The sequence below is a fragment of the Excalfactoria chinensis genome, chromosome 7 (genome assembly GCF_039878825.1).
Source record: "Excalfactoria chinensis isolate bCotChi1 chromosome 7, bCotChi1.hap2, whole genome shotgun sequence".
NCBI classification, from domain to species: Eukaryota; Metazoa; Chordata; class Aves; order Galliformes; family Phasianidae; genus Excalfactoria; species Excalfactoria chinensis.
This window is the reverse complement of record NC_092831.1, coordinates 28,227,895-28,244,150: the sequence shown is the minus strand read 5'-3', so window position 1 is coordinate 28,244,150 and position 16,256 is coordinate 28,227,895. Positions and strand designations below refer to the sequence as shown.

Below are 16,256 nucleotides of genomic sequence, written 5' to 3'. Positions count from 1 at the left end.
TAGGAAGAAAAGCCTTTTACCTTTTTAGAGAATAATTCTCACCTATGATTGCATAGAAAGTAGTTGATCAGCAGTGTCATGTTCCATTATTGAATGTGAAGAATCAGCTTGTGGATAAGCTGGAGTCGCTGCTGACTTGTGCTTGATCATTTGATTTAGGCAGCTTATGACCCCTGGTGCCAAAGCAGTGCTGAAAAATTGGGCAGAATAAAGGCTGCAACAGTATTAAATCCTTGAGGACAGTCTTTTACCATTGGCATTTTAAACCTGATCATATTAGATCATCTTGAACATTTAAGTGGATCCTTAATGACATCACTGAACTCGTTTGTGTCAGCAGATATGACAAAGCATAGTGCTTATTTATTCTGTTTTGCAAGTCCCCAGAGTAATTTGCAGTCGGTGTAATAACTGAGTGGCAGAAAAGCAGTCTACTACTGAATAAAACCATACTGAGGACTGTTGTCCAGATGATACACCATGTTGCACCAGCTAGTTGCCCCTGCTTTATATACTGTTTGGCAGCTGGTCTTTTCTGGGCCTTCTACGCTTCCCCTGTGATTCTCATGATGTACCTATTTTGTATTCTTTGTTTTTCTAGTTCAAACTGTGTGATATAATACAAGGGCTACGGTACAGTCTGTGCTGCTGTTTGCACGGTATCAAGCTTAGATGTTGCATCTTGTGGTGTGGGCTGCAGATGTGTAGTCTAGTTTGAGAAGTCAGCACAAGCCTGCAAGGGTGATGTTGGAGGACTGTGAGTGCAGAAGGAGCCAAACCTGTGTAGTGCTCTCTGCAGCGCCTTCTGGGAGTACTGGGAACTCTGGCATGTAATGCCCAGAACTTTGCCAGAGCTTTGTCTTGAAAACAGCTTGTTGCTGTGGCCAGCGCTATGAGCCTGCTAACAATTAAGTCTTGTAGACAGTCAGCAGTTGCTTGTTTGAACTTTCTCCCCAGTCCTGTCATGTATGGAACTTGCAAGTTAAGATGAGAAAACAACAGATGAGAAAACTGCATGTTTTAGGATACAGTAATATTGTAACTTTCTGCATGCTGAATTTGCTGTAGGAAATAGCATTAATTTGTTAATGAAACATATACTTGACATGTAATATTATTTTGGTAGCCCTAGAACTTAAAATTTAGGAAAACTGATAGAATGAATAAGATGAAGATTTGTTTTGCCTTTACTTTTAGTGTCAAGGTATTGCATTATTATTATTATTAGAGTCAGGCTTGTACTTGATCCAGCATTAATAGTTAACTCATTCGTGATAATCCAGCTCCCATTTGTGTAATTCTTTCAAGGCAGCTCTGTGCTCAAGCTATGGTGTGTCCACTGATGGTGAAGCACCATGCAGACCAAGCAGTGTCCTTATTGTGTAGGGGTTTGCACTCAGGTAGCTGAGCTGACCACCTGGGTAAACACTGTACTGCCTTCTGCAGCTGGCTGACTCTGTGGGAGCTGATGAGAGAGCTGTTGTGTGCAAGGCACATCACCAGCATTTCACAGGGCCCTTCGGTACAAACCTCCTTTTGGCAAGATTGTTTTGAATTGCACGTTTAAGTGTTCAGTTCCATGTGTAAATTAGGGAAAGAAGAAAATGCAGAATTACCTAGGCAATGGTATAAAATGGAACCTGAGCCAGGCTTGGAAATGGTCTAGATTGAAAGGCATTCTTAGCTCCTCCAAGTGTTGGGATCACTTACAGTGTAATTTTTGGCATCTGCAATCACTGGACACTGTATCAGATTTGCTTGTTGTAAGATGCCTGCCTCACTCTGATACTTCATTAACTTGTGATTTGCGGCTTTTGTCTAAAAGTGCAACCTTTGTGGATGCTGATTGTCTCTGGCAGAAATAGCCAATTGAAAGTCTGGATGTTTGCTTTGGAGGCCTTGTAGAAAGGCTTTGTTTGGCTTGAGAGAAAGAAATGGTAAATGAACGCACAAAGTACTGACTGACCAGCTCAAAGTAAGTTAGAGGTGGGGAAAAACCAAAACAGTCAAATCTAGAAGTTCTTCATTTAGTTTCTGCCTTGTTTCCAAAGTCTATTAATGCATCAAACTAATGTAAACGTTTTAAACTTGTCAGCATTACTGCGCTTCATCAAGTTGACACTAAAGCATTCAGTTATCTTGTAATTGCCTTTCTTCTCATCCTCAGGTGGCAATGAATGTATATGAACTGTCATCAGCTGCTGGATTGCCTTGTGAGATTGATCCTGCCTTGGTTGTAGCACTGTCCTCCCAAAAATCAGGTAAGGAGCTACAATTTTAAAAATGTAACGGACGAGAATCAAAGAGGAGCAAAAAGCTGAGCACCCCGAGACATGGCTGTGTTTGAAGTGCTGGGAGAAGGTTTATGTATCTTGGGTCCTTTGTATTCCTTTCAACTCTGTAAGTTGCCTGAAGAATGTGCATGTTCTGTGCAGACTGCCTAGAATGCACTAATGAGCATCTTGAGGATCAACTACGTATGAATTGTTTTCTTGACCTAAGAAAAAGGTAATAGGTAGGTGCTGCAGAAAGCTAGTGGCTGATGGTTAAAAACTGCTGTACTTGAAGGACATGAGAAATAGGATTCTGTTGTGAACAGCTATAGATGGGATCAGTTCTGTTCCACTGATCTGTAACAAATCTGTGTAATTAAATTAGACATTTCAGCTGGCATTTCATCTTTTACGCATCTGATGAATTTCACGACACTGTTACTGATCCGTAATACAGATGCTAACATGCAGTTTACCATGGGAAACATGTAAACCGAACGTACTGATGCCCTCACATGTGTAGCCCTTCTTCTGGCAGTTTTGAAGGCATGAATTAAGTTCCATAAGTGTTTTTTGACAGTATTAAGTCTTCCCATCCCTGGAGGTGTTCAGGGCCACCAGGTTGGATGACGGGGCCCTTGGCAACCTGATCTAGTGCAGCATTTAGTGGTTGGCAGCACGTTGCCTGGGGCAGGGGTTGGAACTTGATGATCCGTGAGGTCCCTTGCAACCCAAGCCATACTGCAATTCCTTACTGAGCATTTTATGCCTTTTCCCCCTCCCATCCTTCCCGGAAGTGCAATGGATAATATAAGTTATCAGATTGTAACTGTTGCAGGTGTTAACTTTTTTGTTTTTCTTGCTTTAATAGTAGCTACTTGGGAGGAGCAAATATAGATAATTTCAAGAGGCGGTTCAGTATTAAAAGTTAGTTCTATCAAGCACAATTTGTATACAAAGTGTATGTCAAATACAAAAGTGTAATTGTTTGTATGTACTATATGTTGATACACATAGCTTTATATTAGGAAAACAACTAGTATCTGCAATGGCATTTCAAATAGCTTTTGCTGAGGTACAGCTATGAAGTGTTTAAACTGGGTTAACAGAGCAGGGGATTTCCATATGTTTTAATGACTGGTTATGATCCGGTATTAAAGGGCTTATTATTTTTGTTTTCAGAAAACATTAGTCCAGAAGAAGAATACAAAATTGCTTGTCTTCTCATGGTCTTCGTGGCAGTCTCCTTGCCAACTCTGGCTAGTAACGTGATGTCTCAGTACAGTCCTGCCATTGAAGGTAAATGTCAGCAAAATGTTAGCCCTGCATGCTTTCTTCATTATAGTCCTGGGAGTTTTTTTAATGCTTCTGCAGTGAATGTTTATTTCTCTTTCTTAATGAACAAAAGTAAAAGATACAGGGAAGATCCAGAATAAGTTTTCTGAGAACTACTTTGTGAAGCATTTGCTCATCTCTTGTTTTGAAATTTCCAATGGAGGAATCTTTTGCTTGAAACTTTGAGAGCAGTTTATTTGCTGTAGGGGGCGATCTTGTACTAGTGTGTGAAATTGGCGGAGAGCATGTTCTGTGTTAATTAGGGCGTAGTGTGTAGATGTTTTAGCAATGGCTTTGTTGGCTTTTGTGCTACTCATACATCATAGCTTTTGTTTTTAATGGGCTATTCATATTACTGAACATTAACTTTTGAAGATGGAATCCAGAAGGTATGAGCTGTGAACAGGACTGTAACCTACGGAATAGTTCAGCTTACAGAGAGTACATTGCCTCAAGGAAATTCTTTGCTTGTAATCCACCAAGAAAAAGTTTCTTTCAGACAAAATTAAGTTGAAAAAGAATGACTGAGGAAACTGTTCCAATACATACAAGCGTCACCTTTCAGTTGCTCAAGCTATTGGCATTATGTTGTGTAGCTTGCATAAAGGACTGTTTATTCTGCATGCATTTATCAGCTATACTTTGAGGTTTTTCTTTCTATTTTCTTAGTTGCTTTCCTTTTAATCAGGTCTACTTTAACTATGCGTTTCAATTATCCTTCTTGATAGGGAAAGATGATCTTCATTTTTAAAAGATCAAGGGTTTGTTAACTCTAATGTTAAACAGTTTGTGTAGCCCTTTGCCTGTTGTGAAAAAGTTGGATAAATCTCTCATGTAATGAGTAGAGCTTGAACATGGTTTTGAAAGGTCAAGTGTTTGAGGCTAACAGCTTGTTCTGATGAACAGCGAGAACAGCTTGTATCCCACAGGGTTGTTTTGTGTTATCTACACTCTGTTTCTGCCACCCTGTTTTTTCAGTTACGATGGCTGAATGAAAAACCTCAGAATACATAGAGTATGAAGGACTGTGAAATGATTGATGGGGAGAGGCAGAGGCATTTGCTTGTTAGAGGACACTTAGGCTGGTGTCACCCAGATGAACTCGCTTATATGTGTTTGAGGCCATGTCTCTTAAGTATTTATTTTTGTAGTTTAGTAAGAAGAGATCAGCTGGAAGCACTTTCTGATACTGTTTTTTTCCTTCAGTAGCCTTTTTTCAGCTGTGATCTCGAAACATATACTACTTGCCACAGAAACTGTACTACAGGTTTTTAATGGTGATTATATTTGCTTGTCATTAATTAATAAGGTATGTCTATGAGCTGCACCTACCCCTGTGAAAACTTCTTCCTATGTACCTGAGTCAGGTGAGCGAGATGTTGCTGCTCACAGATGTTCTCCAGCAGGTTGGACCTCGTGCAGTTTGCCTCTCCCAAGCTCCTCTCTCTTCAGAAGGATCTTCTTTGTCCTCCGGCTGCTGGCAGTCTGAAACAATAGATGAGGATTATGTTGTCTGTATTATATGATGCAGCCAAAATATTCTAGTTTCTATCACTTAATTCAGTAACTCTTAACCTGAAGTCAGGCAAAGCCTTTTTCATAAGAGGTTTCTTAAGTTAATAAGATCTCATAAAACTGACTGGAGAGGAATTGCATTTAGAACTCAAATAAGCCTGTATTAGGAGTTCCTACTGATTTTATGAGATGTGGTTTCTGTATTATGTAATTCTTTACTGTATGGACTCCTTTTTATTAAGAGGAAAATGGTCTGCCAAAAGGAATATATAAAATATGTTCACTCTTCACAAATAACAAACAGAATAGACCTTGTCATTTCTGCCTTAGCTGTGTGTTATTATGTTTTCCTGTTCTGTCCCTTATTGTAGAACACTTGACTTTAGACACTTTAAATAGATGCTGTTTCCAGAATAGGAACTTAATAATGCTGCTCTTTATGAAGTAAATTCCCTGGCTAAATCCTGAATTTTACCATCAACAGGTCACAGTTTTGAAGGAGTTTCAGCTTTCTAATCTGGCAAGAGATTTGTCCCAAACACAGACAGTTCTTGGACAGCTTCAGCAGTGTCTGTGTTCCCTCTGCCTTCTTCAAGATTGAGGCAGTTTCTTTCACTAGTTTCAGGTTCAGACTGGGGGCTCTAACAGGCTTTTCTTTTTGCTTGATTTTTGTTCTCATTAAGAGATCCCAACTTAGTCGCATTCTGGGACAGAGCGCTAGTTTGTGTTTAGAGACTAGACTAGAATAGCAGGCTACAGAGACATAGCCTGACCTGAAAGTGTGAGACTTGCCACGCATTGGAAGGCCACAGTTTCTCAGCAATGGTCAGAAAATGGGTGGCTTGGAGTAACCTGTCAGCGTTGTCTGCAAACATCCTTACTTGTTAACTCCTTCAAAGACCAATTTTTTTTTTTCTTCCAGTTCCCCAAGCTATCTGTTTGGGTCTCTGTTGGTTTTGTTCTGTTGTGCTGGACTGGACTAAGCTGCCAAAAGAAATAGCAGGCTTTGCTGATGAGCAGTTCTTGTTTTTCAGCTGTAGCTCGTTTTGAAAACCCGTGTCATCCAGTCTCCTTCCAGTCTCCTTCCAGTCTCCTTCCAGTCTCCTTCCAGTCTCCTTCCAGTCTCCTTCCAGTCTCCTTCCAGTCTCCTTCCAGTCTCCTTCCAGTCTCCTTCCAGTCTCCTTCCAGTCTCCTTCCAGTCTCCTTCCAGTCTCCTTCCAGTCTCCTTCCAGTCTCCTTCCAGTCTCCTTCCAGTCTCCTTCCAGTCTCCTTCCAGTCTCCTTCCAGTCTCCTTCCAGTCCCCTGAAGCCAAGGTGAATCTTGGCAAGCTGGTTACATTGAGCTGTCAGAAATACACTACTTTGGTTCGGGAGGTCCTACAGATCTCCTGGGGGAATAACATCCAAGCCTGCTGATTTGTTCATGTACAGTAAGGGGAGGAAGCAGCCGTTTAGCCTCATCGAGTCTTTTTTTGTACAGAATGTTTTGTCTGTCAAGTGGTGATACCATCAAATTTTGCAGTGTAGTTCAGCATTTGGAGGTTGCTCTGATGATACAGAGTTTGTGTGAAAGAGCACTTCGCTGCTGCTGTTTAAGATGATGAAACTTGCTCTTTCATTGTGATGAGTAAGCTTATTGTTTGATAATATTTTCCAAAACATTATCATTTTCAAACACAGTGCTGAGGTAATTTGTGCATGTTTTTGTTTAGGGCATTGCAACAACATTCATTGCTTGGCAAAAGCTATCAACCAGATTGCTGCGGCTTTATTTACCATCCACAAGGGAAGCATTGAAGACCGTCTGAAAGAATTTTTGGCTGTATGTATGATTTAATTTCTAAAATCAGCTTTTTTCAGTATAATCCTCTGTGTATTAATTAGTTTCTTAGCGCTTATCACCTCTTGTACAGTCCATGACTGCAAACGGCGTGTAGTGCATGTGAAATCATGATTCTGTCTAGCTAACTCTTCCCTCAATGTATTGGACTCTTTTAAATGATTTTGTCTTTTCAGGGTAGGTACCTCTGGAGCGGTTCTTTGAGTTGTACCTTTTGATGTGTGTGCTGTCCTTGCACGGGAGCTGTCTGATAGCTGCACGGTACAAGGATATTTGGGAAGAGACATTTCTATGCTTTAGAGTAGGCAGAGGATCAGAGGTGTTGCTATCCCTACTGATGCTTCAAATGAAGTCAGAAGCCTTTAGGTTCTGAAGATGTTTAAATTCATTTTGGCATGCTTCTTAAGGAGAAACAGGGTTGTGTTGTTTTTTTAAGATAGCTCTTGATTACAGATTACTGAAAAGGAAACTAAAGGTTAAAATGGTGACTTCATTTTATTTTATTTTTCCTTAAAAGAATACTGATTGGAGTGATTATTCCTTTTTGATGCTTATCTGTGAAATGCAGAAACGCACCCACCCTGCTTCTTACCTTCCTCAGTTACGAGGGTCGGGTTGTGGTCCCTTTCTGTAAGGAAAATTCCACAGAAGCAATTTTCTTTCTTCTTCCTTAGAGGCTGTTTCCATTCTGGAAGCTCGCGGCATTTTGTTCAACTGAGAAAACCTTTAGCCGCTGACCTTGTCTAATGCAACTGCTGGCTGTAAGAGATGAAAGAGAGGTGGTTGCGTCAAGTTGCATACATTTGACAAGTGAAGGAAACCAGTATGGTTTCATGTGACAAAAACACTTTTGGTATGAGGATTGCATTTTTGCAGTGTTTATGAACTGATTTCAGACCACTGTGCAGACTGTGACTTGATGGTTCAGATATTTTGCTAATTTATCTTTTATGACCCCTTTTATTTGTCACTTACTGCTAGTCTGGAAGGAAAGCACCTCCTGAGGAGAAAATACGCTGCTGGAGATGATCTGCTTTCCTGTCAATGTTAATTAAAGACAGGAAAAACTCTCTGGGTTATTTAGTACCGCTGAGTATGAGCTAAGATTCTTTGAAGCGTACACATTCACTTTACATTAGGAATTAATTTGCAGAAATTGCTTCTAGAGGAATAGAGAGGTTTTGTAGAGTTAATTTTTGAAATTTAAATCCCGTTATGGTAAATGTTGCTTAATTATATTGCTGTTGCTTGACGTGAGTGCATAATGGTACACATGACAGCTGGAAGGAGATGGGTCTTATTGTTGGTGTTGCTCTTAGATTGGATTTCTTTTGTGTTTCTGTGAGGTATGAAAACATGGGCTACATGTTATCTGCACATCCAGTATTTGGTTATGTTCTGTCATCATGTGTACTGGAGTATATGTGTAAGTTTCTTGGATATTTATTTTTAGGCTGTCTTTTCAAGCCAGCAATGCAAGGTTGCTTATCGTCTAATAAAATGCAACAATTTTACGGTTAGGATGACACTTCTTAAATTAAACATATAGTTTTGCAAGTGAGAGTTGTCCTTCTACAGCAAACTGGTTATAATATCAATCAGTAGAAAATTTAAATGATAATGCAGTAAGTTTATATGCATAGTGGGAAAGACCAAGAAAGGAAGATCTTGATCCAAAGGGAGCTCTCTTATTGGCTTCAGTGGACTTAATTACAGTCAACTTACCTACTTTGGCTATTTGTTTTGATGAGCAGAAGTTCTTTACAATAAACAAAATGGCTTTTTGCCTGAAGTAGCACGAACTGCTTATTAAATGTTGCTATGTGTAAACAAAAACGTCTCCCTGAGAGCAAAGCCCAGCACTGATGGTTGCTGGCTGCTTTGTAGTTGCAAGTTCAGTGCTGTCACTATTGAATAGGCTATTGATATCTTCAGAAATGTGTGTGGAGTGAAAGGGTGGAAGCTGATGTGTGCTTTTTTAATTGCTTTGAAATATTCATCTTGTGCAGCTTGCATCATCTAGTCTACTCAAGATTGGCCAGGAGACGGACAAAACTACTACAAGGAACAGAGAGTCTGTTTATCTACTATTGGACATGGTAAGCTTTGTCTGTTTTATTGGGGTAACTAACTAAAGGAATAGGATCAGCATCACACTGTTGACACCTCTGGTTGTTTAGTTCATCAACCAGTGGAAGTAGTTTGTGATGTCATTCTTAGTAATACTCTGTCAGTAGTCAGTAGTACTCTGTCTTTTATTCCCCAGCATCAGTACGTTGTTGTTTGTTGCTGTTGTGGTATCCTATTGTTCAGACAATTCCCACTCTTGATTGTACAATATTAAAAGAATTTCCATCGAAGAAGTAATGTAGAAGGTGCTGTGCACAGCCTTACGTTTCTGCTGTTGGTCAGATTGTGCAGGAGTCCCCGTTCCTGACGATGGATCTCCTGGAGTCTTGCTTCCCTTACGTCTTGCTGAGAAACGCGTACCACGCTGTCTACAAACAAAGCGTCACATCTTCTGCCTGAGTATCTGCTTCCTGGAGATCAAACATAGCACGTATCCGTGTGGCCTCAGTTATACCTGTCAACTGTGGAGCTATTACACTTCATGGCCTGATGAACAGTTTTGTGGATTATAAACTTTTTCCATCAAGTCGTATTTCTGATCAGTGGTTTCTTAATATGGTTGTACTACAATATCAGCTTGGTTGATTTTAGGTTGCACATTCATGGAAAATCTTTCTCTTTTCCTTTCTTCCTTTTTTATTTTGTTTTTAGAGCATCAGTTATGTTTAAAGATATACTACTTCTGCTATACGTTTTTGATATTGATCATGCAGAACAGAAATTGCTCGTTTATTTCCCAGAAGAGAAATGTATTTAGTGATTATTTTAGATAGCGTAGCTTCCATCTGTGTGTAAATTATTTCATATAGGGAGAGTTATAATCTTGTACCTATTGTTCTTATTGAAAACAAATATTGGATGTGCATTTCTGTGAAGTAATGACAGCATTTCTAGTTTTATTTTGAAACGTTGGCCAATCTATGTACTATGACACTATCTAACATGACAGACGTTCCCCCTCAGACAGCGATCCTTTCCCGATACTCTTAAACAACAGCAAGTGGTGTTGTTTGTATAAAGCATAGTGGAGATTTTTTTTAAACTAACTTCTGTGGTGCCCTGTTGGCATTAACACTACCATTGTACCCTGCTGTATAATAAACATTCTTACACATTTATCACCTGTTGATAAAATGGTAGCCCTTAACCACTTTTTATATGTTTTAAATTTTTGGAATTCAAGTGTACCTTCCATAACATACAATAAACACTAGACTGTACTATCTGTAGGTGAATTATTTTTAATAGAAATGTCATCCTAGTATTTGAAGCTTAAACTGTGCTGTGGTGCACTGCTTTACATCTCAAAGTTCATTAAATATCATTCCTTAGAGCTTTTATGTGAAGATTTCTTTCCATCATCCACCTTTTGGCTTATGTGACAGTTGCTCTTGGAAAAAGTGAAAGAAAGAATTAAGGCTGGTGTAAGAAGAGTCGGCTTTGCAGCATTAGCCTTTAAATCTTACTTTGAGGTAGTAAAATGCAAAAAGCGTTTATGTAGTGCATAGTGGAACCAGTTACGCCAGCAAGGAGAAGTTGGAATGTGAAATGTGAAATAACTGTAGAACAGCAGATCGTTGCTAAAATCAAAACATTGGACTGAGATCCATGTGTCCTGAGCCTCTTCTTATCAGTGCTGCTTGTTGGCATGCAGGAGAGCATTGGACCACTTTGCCTGAAAGCTGACCAGATGCTTGTGCTCTGTAATCCACAGCGTGGAAAGAGATGCGATGCTCTCGACGTTGCATGAAGCTCTTGTCCTCTGTGCAGCTTCTGCACACACTGGTAACTTATTTTTGTTATGAAAGAGCTGTTTTGTGCTCATTTACAATAGCTTCCTGTGTGCAGAGGAATAGAAGTACTGCCTTTCTTCCTTAGGACAATTTTAATCCAGCACATCTGTATTTCTCCTAATGATGCTTTTTGTGTTAGAACTACAGACCTGTTCTTAAGTCGGTGGTTTAGTAACACAACACAGAAGTTTGTTCTTGAAGAAGTCAGGTACACTCGAGAGTGTAATGCTGAATTATTTGAAAGCTGGTACGTTCAAAGCCTTAATTAGGAGTAAGGTATCTGATTGTATTTTAGCCTCTTCTGCAAAAAATGGCTTCAAGTTTGACTTGTCAAAAAATTCAAGTTATTTGTAGTTTATGAAATAACCTTTTTTTGTCTTTCATCTTTGTCAGTTCAAAGGAATCATGATTGGTCATTTATCATGATCCCTGCCAGCCGTCCATGTTGTGAGGTATTACCGAAGTAGTCCTGGAAAAAGGCAGCATCTTTGCGAAGAAACCACTCTGCGCAGTCAGATGCCTGAGGTGTCTCTGGGTGCCCTTCCTGCAAAGGCTCAGAGCAAGCTCAGAACCAAACTGAAGACAGAGGAAATTTGGGAGCAGAGATTTGGACTCAGCCACAAGCGTTTGGGGTTTTGAAGATGCGTGAGGTTTCTTGTCTCTTAGGGGTGGGGGTTCTTGCTTTGTTCCTACTGTATTGCACTTATTTCTGGTTTTAGCTGAGACAACACAGAGCCCACTTATTGAAGGCAGAACACATCGACCGCAGGCCTCAAGGCAACTGGTGTTCATGCACACAGACAGCAATGTGTCTGTTCAACCACAACTGCAGGGGGGGGGGGTGGCAGAGAAGGAATGCTTCCTCTGCAGCCAGCAGCACCACATCCTCCACAGCTTTTAAGCTAATGTGATGCTGTATATGTTGAGTCACCTCAGGTGGTGTTTGCACAAGTGCTTCTAACTCCTGGAACATGAAGCAGGGACAGCTGAGCCCGTTTGGATCAGATACCTCATTTGTGGGGGGAGGGCTCTCTGTTGTGCAGGACAGCATGAAAGAATCATGTCCCGTGACTGCCCAGAAAACTACTTTTTGGTTTAAAAAAAAAACTCATGGAAGTGAATGATTGCTGTTAATCCTTTTTGTCTGTAGTGGTTCCTTTTCTAGAAAGGAAAAGCTAATGCTCGGAACGTGTCTCCTCTGATGCACTGGAAAACCTCAGAAAATGTTGAAAGGAGGTCAGTGATTGGAGAAGTGATAGGAGCTTCCTTCAGCAGGTCATCATGGACTATGGGACTTAATACGTGATTTACTCCAGATTCAAGAATTCCTGACCACAAGGAGATAAATAGCCCTTGCTGCTAAACTCTGATTTTGCCAGAAGCTTCCCCGGTCTATCAGATGCAGCACAGCCTCGTACAAGTGTGAGCACTCGGTGACTTACCAAGAACTACTGCCAGTTCTCTAAGTACGGTTATAGTCAAACTAATGCTGGAATGTTTTTCAGTGAATCTGTTGAGCTGAACCAAACTCAGAATGAGGCTGACCGGTGTGGCAAATTATTCTGTTAAATTAGCGATCTGTTTTTCTGTTTTAGATAGAAGCTTCACAACTTATCTGCATCGTGTGTTTTGGATCCTATAGGAAATAGTGTAGCTGCATTCATTACTAAACATGGCTGTTAAATTAGGGATTGAAAGAAGACAGGGAAACAGTTTTCATTTTGGTGAATCTTGAACCGCAGACGCAGCCTGTGCAAAGTAAGGCAGCTGAACTGGCAGCTGCCCGTGTTTGGTTGGTTTTGTGGATCCGAGCAGCTATTTTCAGGACTGTCAAATGACCAATTTTCAGGAATACTGAAGTTCTGCCTATTTTTTCCTGAAGTCATGTTCTGAATCAGTTTTTTTAGTTCTTATCGAGTTTTCCCTGGAGATGACAAGTGTTCTTTGGTAGAACACAAACATTCCCTAAGTGCTTTTTCTATATTTTTGTTGTGTTCTATCATCTGTAAACATTTGCACTGACACATAACAAAATGCACCACCAGCACCCAGGCCTACGTCCAAACCCATACCTAATTAGCTATTAGTCATGCTGTTCCTAGTGCTGTTAGGTTAAAATGACCCATTGACTGGGTACGGTGTCAGTGTGTCTTACACAACGTATTACTTGGAAATGCTTGTATTAAATTCTGAATCAAAATCATATGTTAAGCCTAGCTTCCGGGGGGGGGGGGGGGGTTGGTTGCGTATTTCTTTCTGTTGAATTAATTCAGTGAAGAAAAAAGTGTCCTGACACCCACATGTAAAGATAAGAGTTCCACATCCACTACAGCATTTAAAAGCTTAGTGCTAATAAGTGCAGTTCATAGTCTGTTAGCAACATGGCTTAAGACATTGGTGTTGGTCACTTGAAGTTATGACCTGAACTTTTCTGCTTTTCCCTCTTTGCCCTTCACTGTAGGGCCTTTGTGCTCAGCTAAATTTAAGTTGACTTAATGGGCAGATATGCAGAGAGCTCTATTGTTTGTAAATAAACATCAAATGATAATCTGTTTAGTAGTAGAGTTGCAACAGCGAAGTGTGGACAGCTGCAAAGAGGTAAGAATGAAACTTAGAGAATGCACTGTGAATGTATATGATGATGTGAAAAGGGAGGCAGAATGGGGAGTGCTCAGAGCTGGGGACAGTTGGGAATCTGAGTCCATTTCATAACCAAGTTTTGCATCTGATACTTATTAAGAATTAATTCTAGATTGCTTCTTTCAGCCCCTGCAATTAGATTTAAAAGCTCCACTCCACCAGCAAAGCAGCAAATTCATTGAGGTGTGGAATGCATAAATTACATGTAAAACATTGAGATGTCTTTGTAAGATGTAAAGACCAGGTCAGCAAAACTGGATGGGAGCATCTCTTTGTTACAGTGGAGCCATAGAGGCTCAGTGCTGTTAGTTCTGTTTGTCTTTGAGGTGGAAGAGAGCAGGAGTGATGTTTAGCAACAGTGCTACATTGAGATGGGGTAAGAACAAGGGTTTCTTGTCTTGGATAGCAAAGCCCTTCAGAAGGCCAAGCAGCAGCTTTTAGAATGGACTGAGCCTGTGACACTTGCTTTTAAAAAAAAAAGAATTCAGAAAATAATCGCACTACTATTCTATTACAGGCTTTTTGTTTCAGTGCTGGGATGGTATTTATCAGCTGTTATCTGATAGAAGTTCAGAGGGAGACCTTAATGATCAGATTCATTTGTGTTTGGATTTTATCCTGTAATACTGGTTTGCTGACTCATTACTGGCTGGGTGAGGAGTCAGAGTTCCTGAGATCTCAAGCATCTCTCCAGCTGCTGGAGGTGGGTATGGCTCACTCCTGTGGTGGTGGTGGTGGCTGGGTCATGTGTAGCCCAGGACTCAGGTGCCTTTCAGGAAGGATCATTTCCTGTCAGCATCACCTCAGAGCTTCTCAAAATCTCAGTAATGCAGAAGATTCAAGCAGCAAAGAAGATGCTTGGTTGTCTTGTTATTTTGCAGCTAGGTGGTAAAGAGAGGGAAGAGTATGGATGGAACCTCTAGCATCATATTGATGTACGTGGACCTCACCTCCTAAGTCTACAAGCTGGTAAGTGAGCCCCTAAAGGGGGACAAAATGATATTAAGGCAGTGATAACCTACTAGGAGCGTTGTAAATCCATTGTTATTGTCTGAACTGACTGAGATGGGGCAGTGAGAGGACAGATAGCCTCCAGCAGCACTGGAGCTGAGATGCAAAGCAGACAAAACCACTGCTGTCTTCTGCTGAAGGAAGACTACCAATAAAGAATCCTGTGGTATTTTTCTGAGCCTGTATTCTCATGATTCCAGCATGTGCCTTACAGCCCTGCTAATTGTCACCATAGACATAATTGGTCCTCAGTGAGCAGATAAAGCATGCAAGGCTTTTCTAAGTCACAAAAACATCATTAAATTTATCCCTGTCTTTTTAAATATTTGCAAGTATGTGAGAAGAAGGGGGAAAAAAAAAAAAAAAAGGCTTGGTGTTTCCATTTTGGGTGAACCTGTGGCTTCCAGGAGAGAAAAAACATTCTTGTAGGTGCAACCCGTGGATGTGTGACAAACAGCCTGAAAGAAACGCTTGTTGAGAGGTTTCTGTTACAGAGGTTCACTGAGTGGACAAGTAAAGCAGCTTTAAAATGTTTTGGTTATCAATGCTGACATTCCATTGTTTCCCCATTTCTACGTTCAGCTGAATGCTGTCAGGGAAGTAGAAGATGAGTGCTCTGCTAATGTCCCTGCACTCCCCAGCAGCTGTGGGATTAAGGATGATCAGAAGCCCACAAAGGTCCCAAACTGAAGTTGGTGAAAGCTTTCAGGAAAAGCACACTTGTGTTTTTTTCCTAAAACTGCTGAGGCTTCATCACAGCCCTTCGCAGATCCCACTAGTAGCTGCTAAAAACACGAGTAAAATGCAGATGCTGTTTGGGCTGCTATATATAGGAAACACTTGATCCCAGGGCACATCCAACCCAATCAGCTCCCCCTGAAATCAGTGGTGAGGCCATGTTCAGCACCTGGCAGCACTGTGCGGTCCCCATACAGCTGAGCTGTGTTTGCAGGGTTTATTTTTAGGTGTGGGTGTGATTTGGTACTTAATGCCGCTGCGCGCGGCTCATAAATCTGTGTGAGCAGGGTCAGGCTTGGGCAGTGCGACCACAGAGGCTATAAATCCCCAATGGTGAATTTAACAAAATTAAAATCAATGTGGTTGTGGCACTGAAGTGAGGCAGCTCAGATTATTTCTATAGAGGCCAGAATAGAAATGCTGCAAGACGTATTATAGAGGTTTTGCAGTTTCAGCCTTAACTGCTCCATCTTGAGGTGGCTGTAGCTCTGGAAGGGTTAAGTGCCTTGTGCCCTGAGTAGGGCTGCTGTGGGAGGACAGGATGCGTTTTTCAATATCAGCACGTTTGTTGTACCAGCACGCAGCCATTTGTTGAATTAGAGCAATGAGATAATTGGATATGGAAGTTGCACATCTGCACATAATGCTGCCATGGAAGCTTCCTCGTATCTTTGAGTATTTGAGCAGCAATTTGGAAAAAGGAAGAAAAAAAAAGAAAAAAGAAAAAAAAAAAAAAGAAAAAAAAAAAAAAAAGGCAGAAGAACATTCCTAATCTTTGGCCTATGGGCCCAAGTGCAGCCCAAGCAGCTGTGCTTTGGGTGTGTGTTAAGCTCAGCTCCTTCTGCTGTTTTCTTATTCTTTTCTGCAATGCAAATTGATCCTGCAGATACTTAGACAAATGCAGTAGTCCACAGTGCAGTTATCTGAGGGGCACGTTTGTGGAACTGGGGACAAAGGTCCTGTTTAAGCTCAGTTCTGGTGC

At 40.8% G+C, this 16,256-nt stretch overlaps 1 protein-coding gene and 1 long non-coding RNA gene across 5 annotated transcripts in view; one reads left to right on the top strand and one right to left on the bottom strand.

Moving 5' to 3' along the window:
- Nucleotides 1–10,425, top strand: part of NCKAP1 (NCK associated protein 1) — a 51,471-nt gene extending 41,046 nt beyond the window's left edge. For all 4 annotated transcript variants that reach the window (XM_072341691.1, XM_072341690.1, XM_072341689.1 and 1 more), the window contains 5 exons: nt 2,168–2,261; nt 3,456–3,572; nt 6,835–6,944; nt 8,972–9,061; nt 9,375–10,425. In XM_072341691.1, the coding sequence (XP_072197792.1) occupies nt 2,168–2,261; nt 3,456–3,572; nt 6,835–6,944; nt 8,972–9,061; nt 9,375–9,491 (528 nt within the window). In that variant the 3' untranslated portion in view covers nt 9,492–10,425. The remainder of the gene's footprint in view (nt 1–2,167; nt 2,262–3,455; nt 3,573–6,834; nt 6,945–8,971; nt 9,062–9,374) is intronic.
- LOC140254731 (uncharacterized) overlaps nt 4,967–16,256 on the bottom strand; it is a 64,708-nt gene continuing 53,418 nt past the window's right edge. The window contains exons 4-5 of the long non-coding RNA XR_011904296.1: nt 7,555–7,721; nt 4,967–5,093 (exon numbers count right to left, since the gene is read on the bottom strand). This is a non-coding gene — a long non-coding RNA (uncharacterized lncRNA). The remainder of the gene's footprint in view (nt 5,094–7,554; nt 7,722–16,256) is intronic.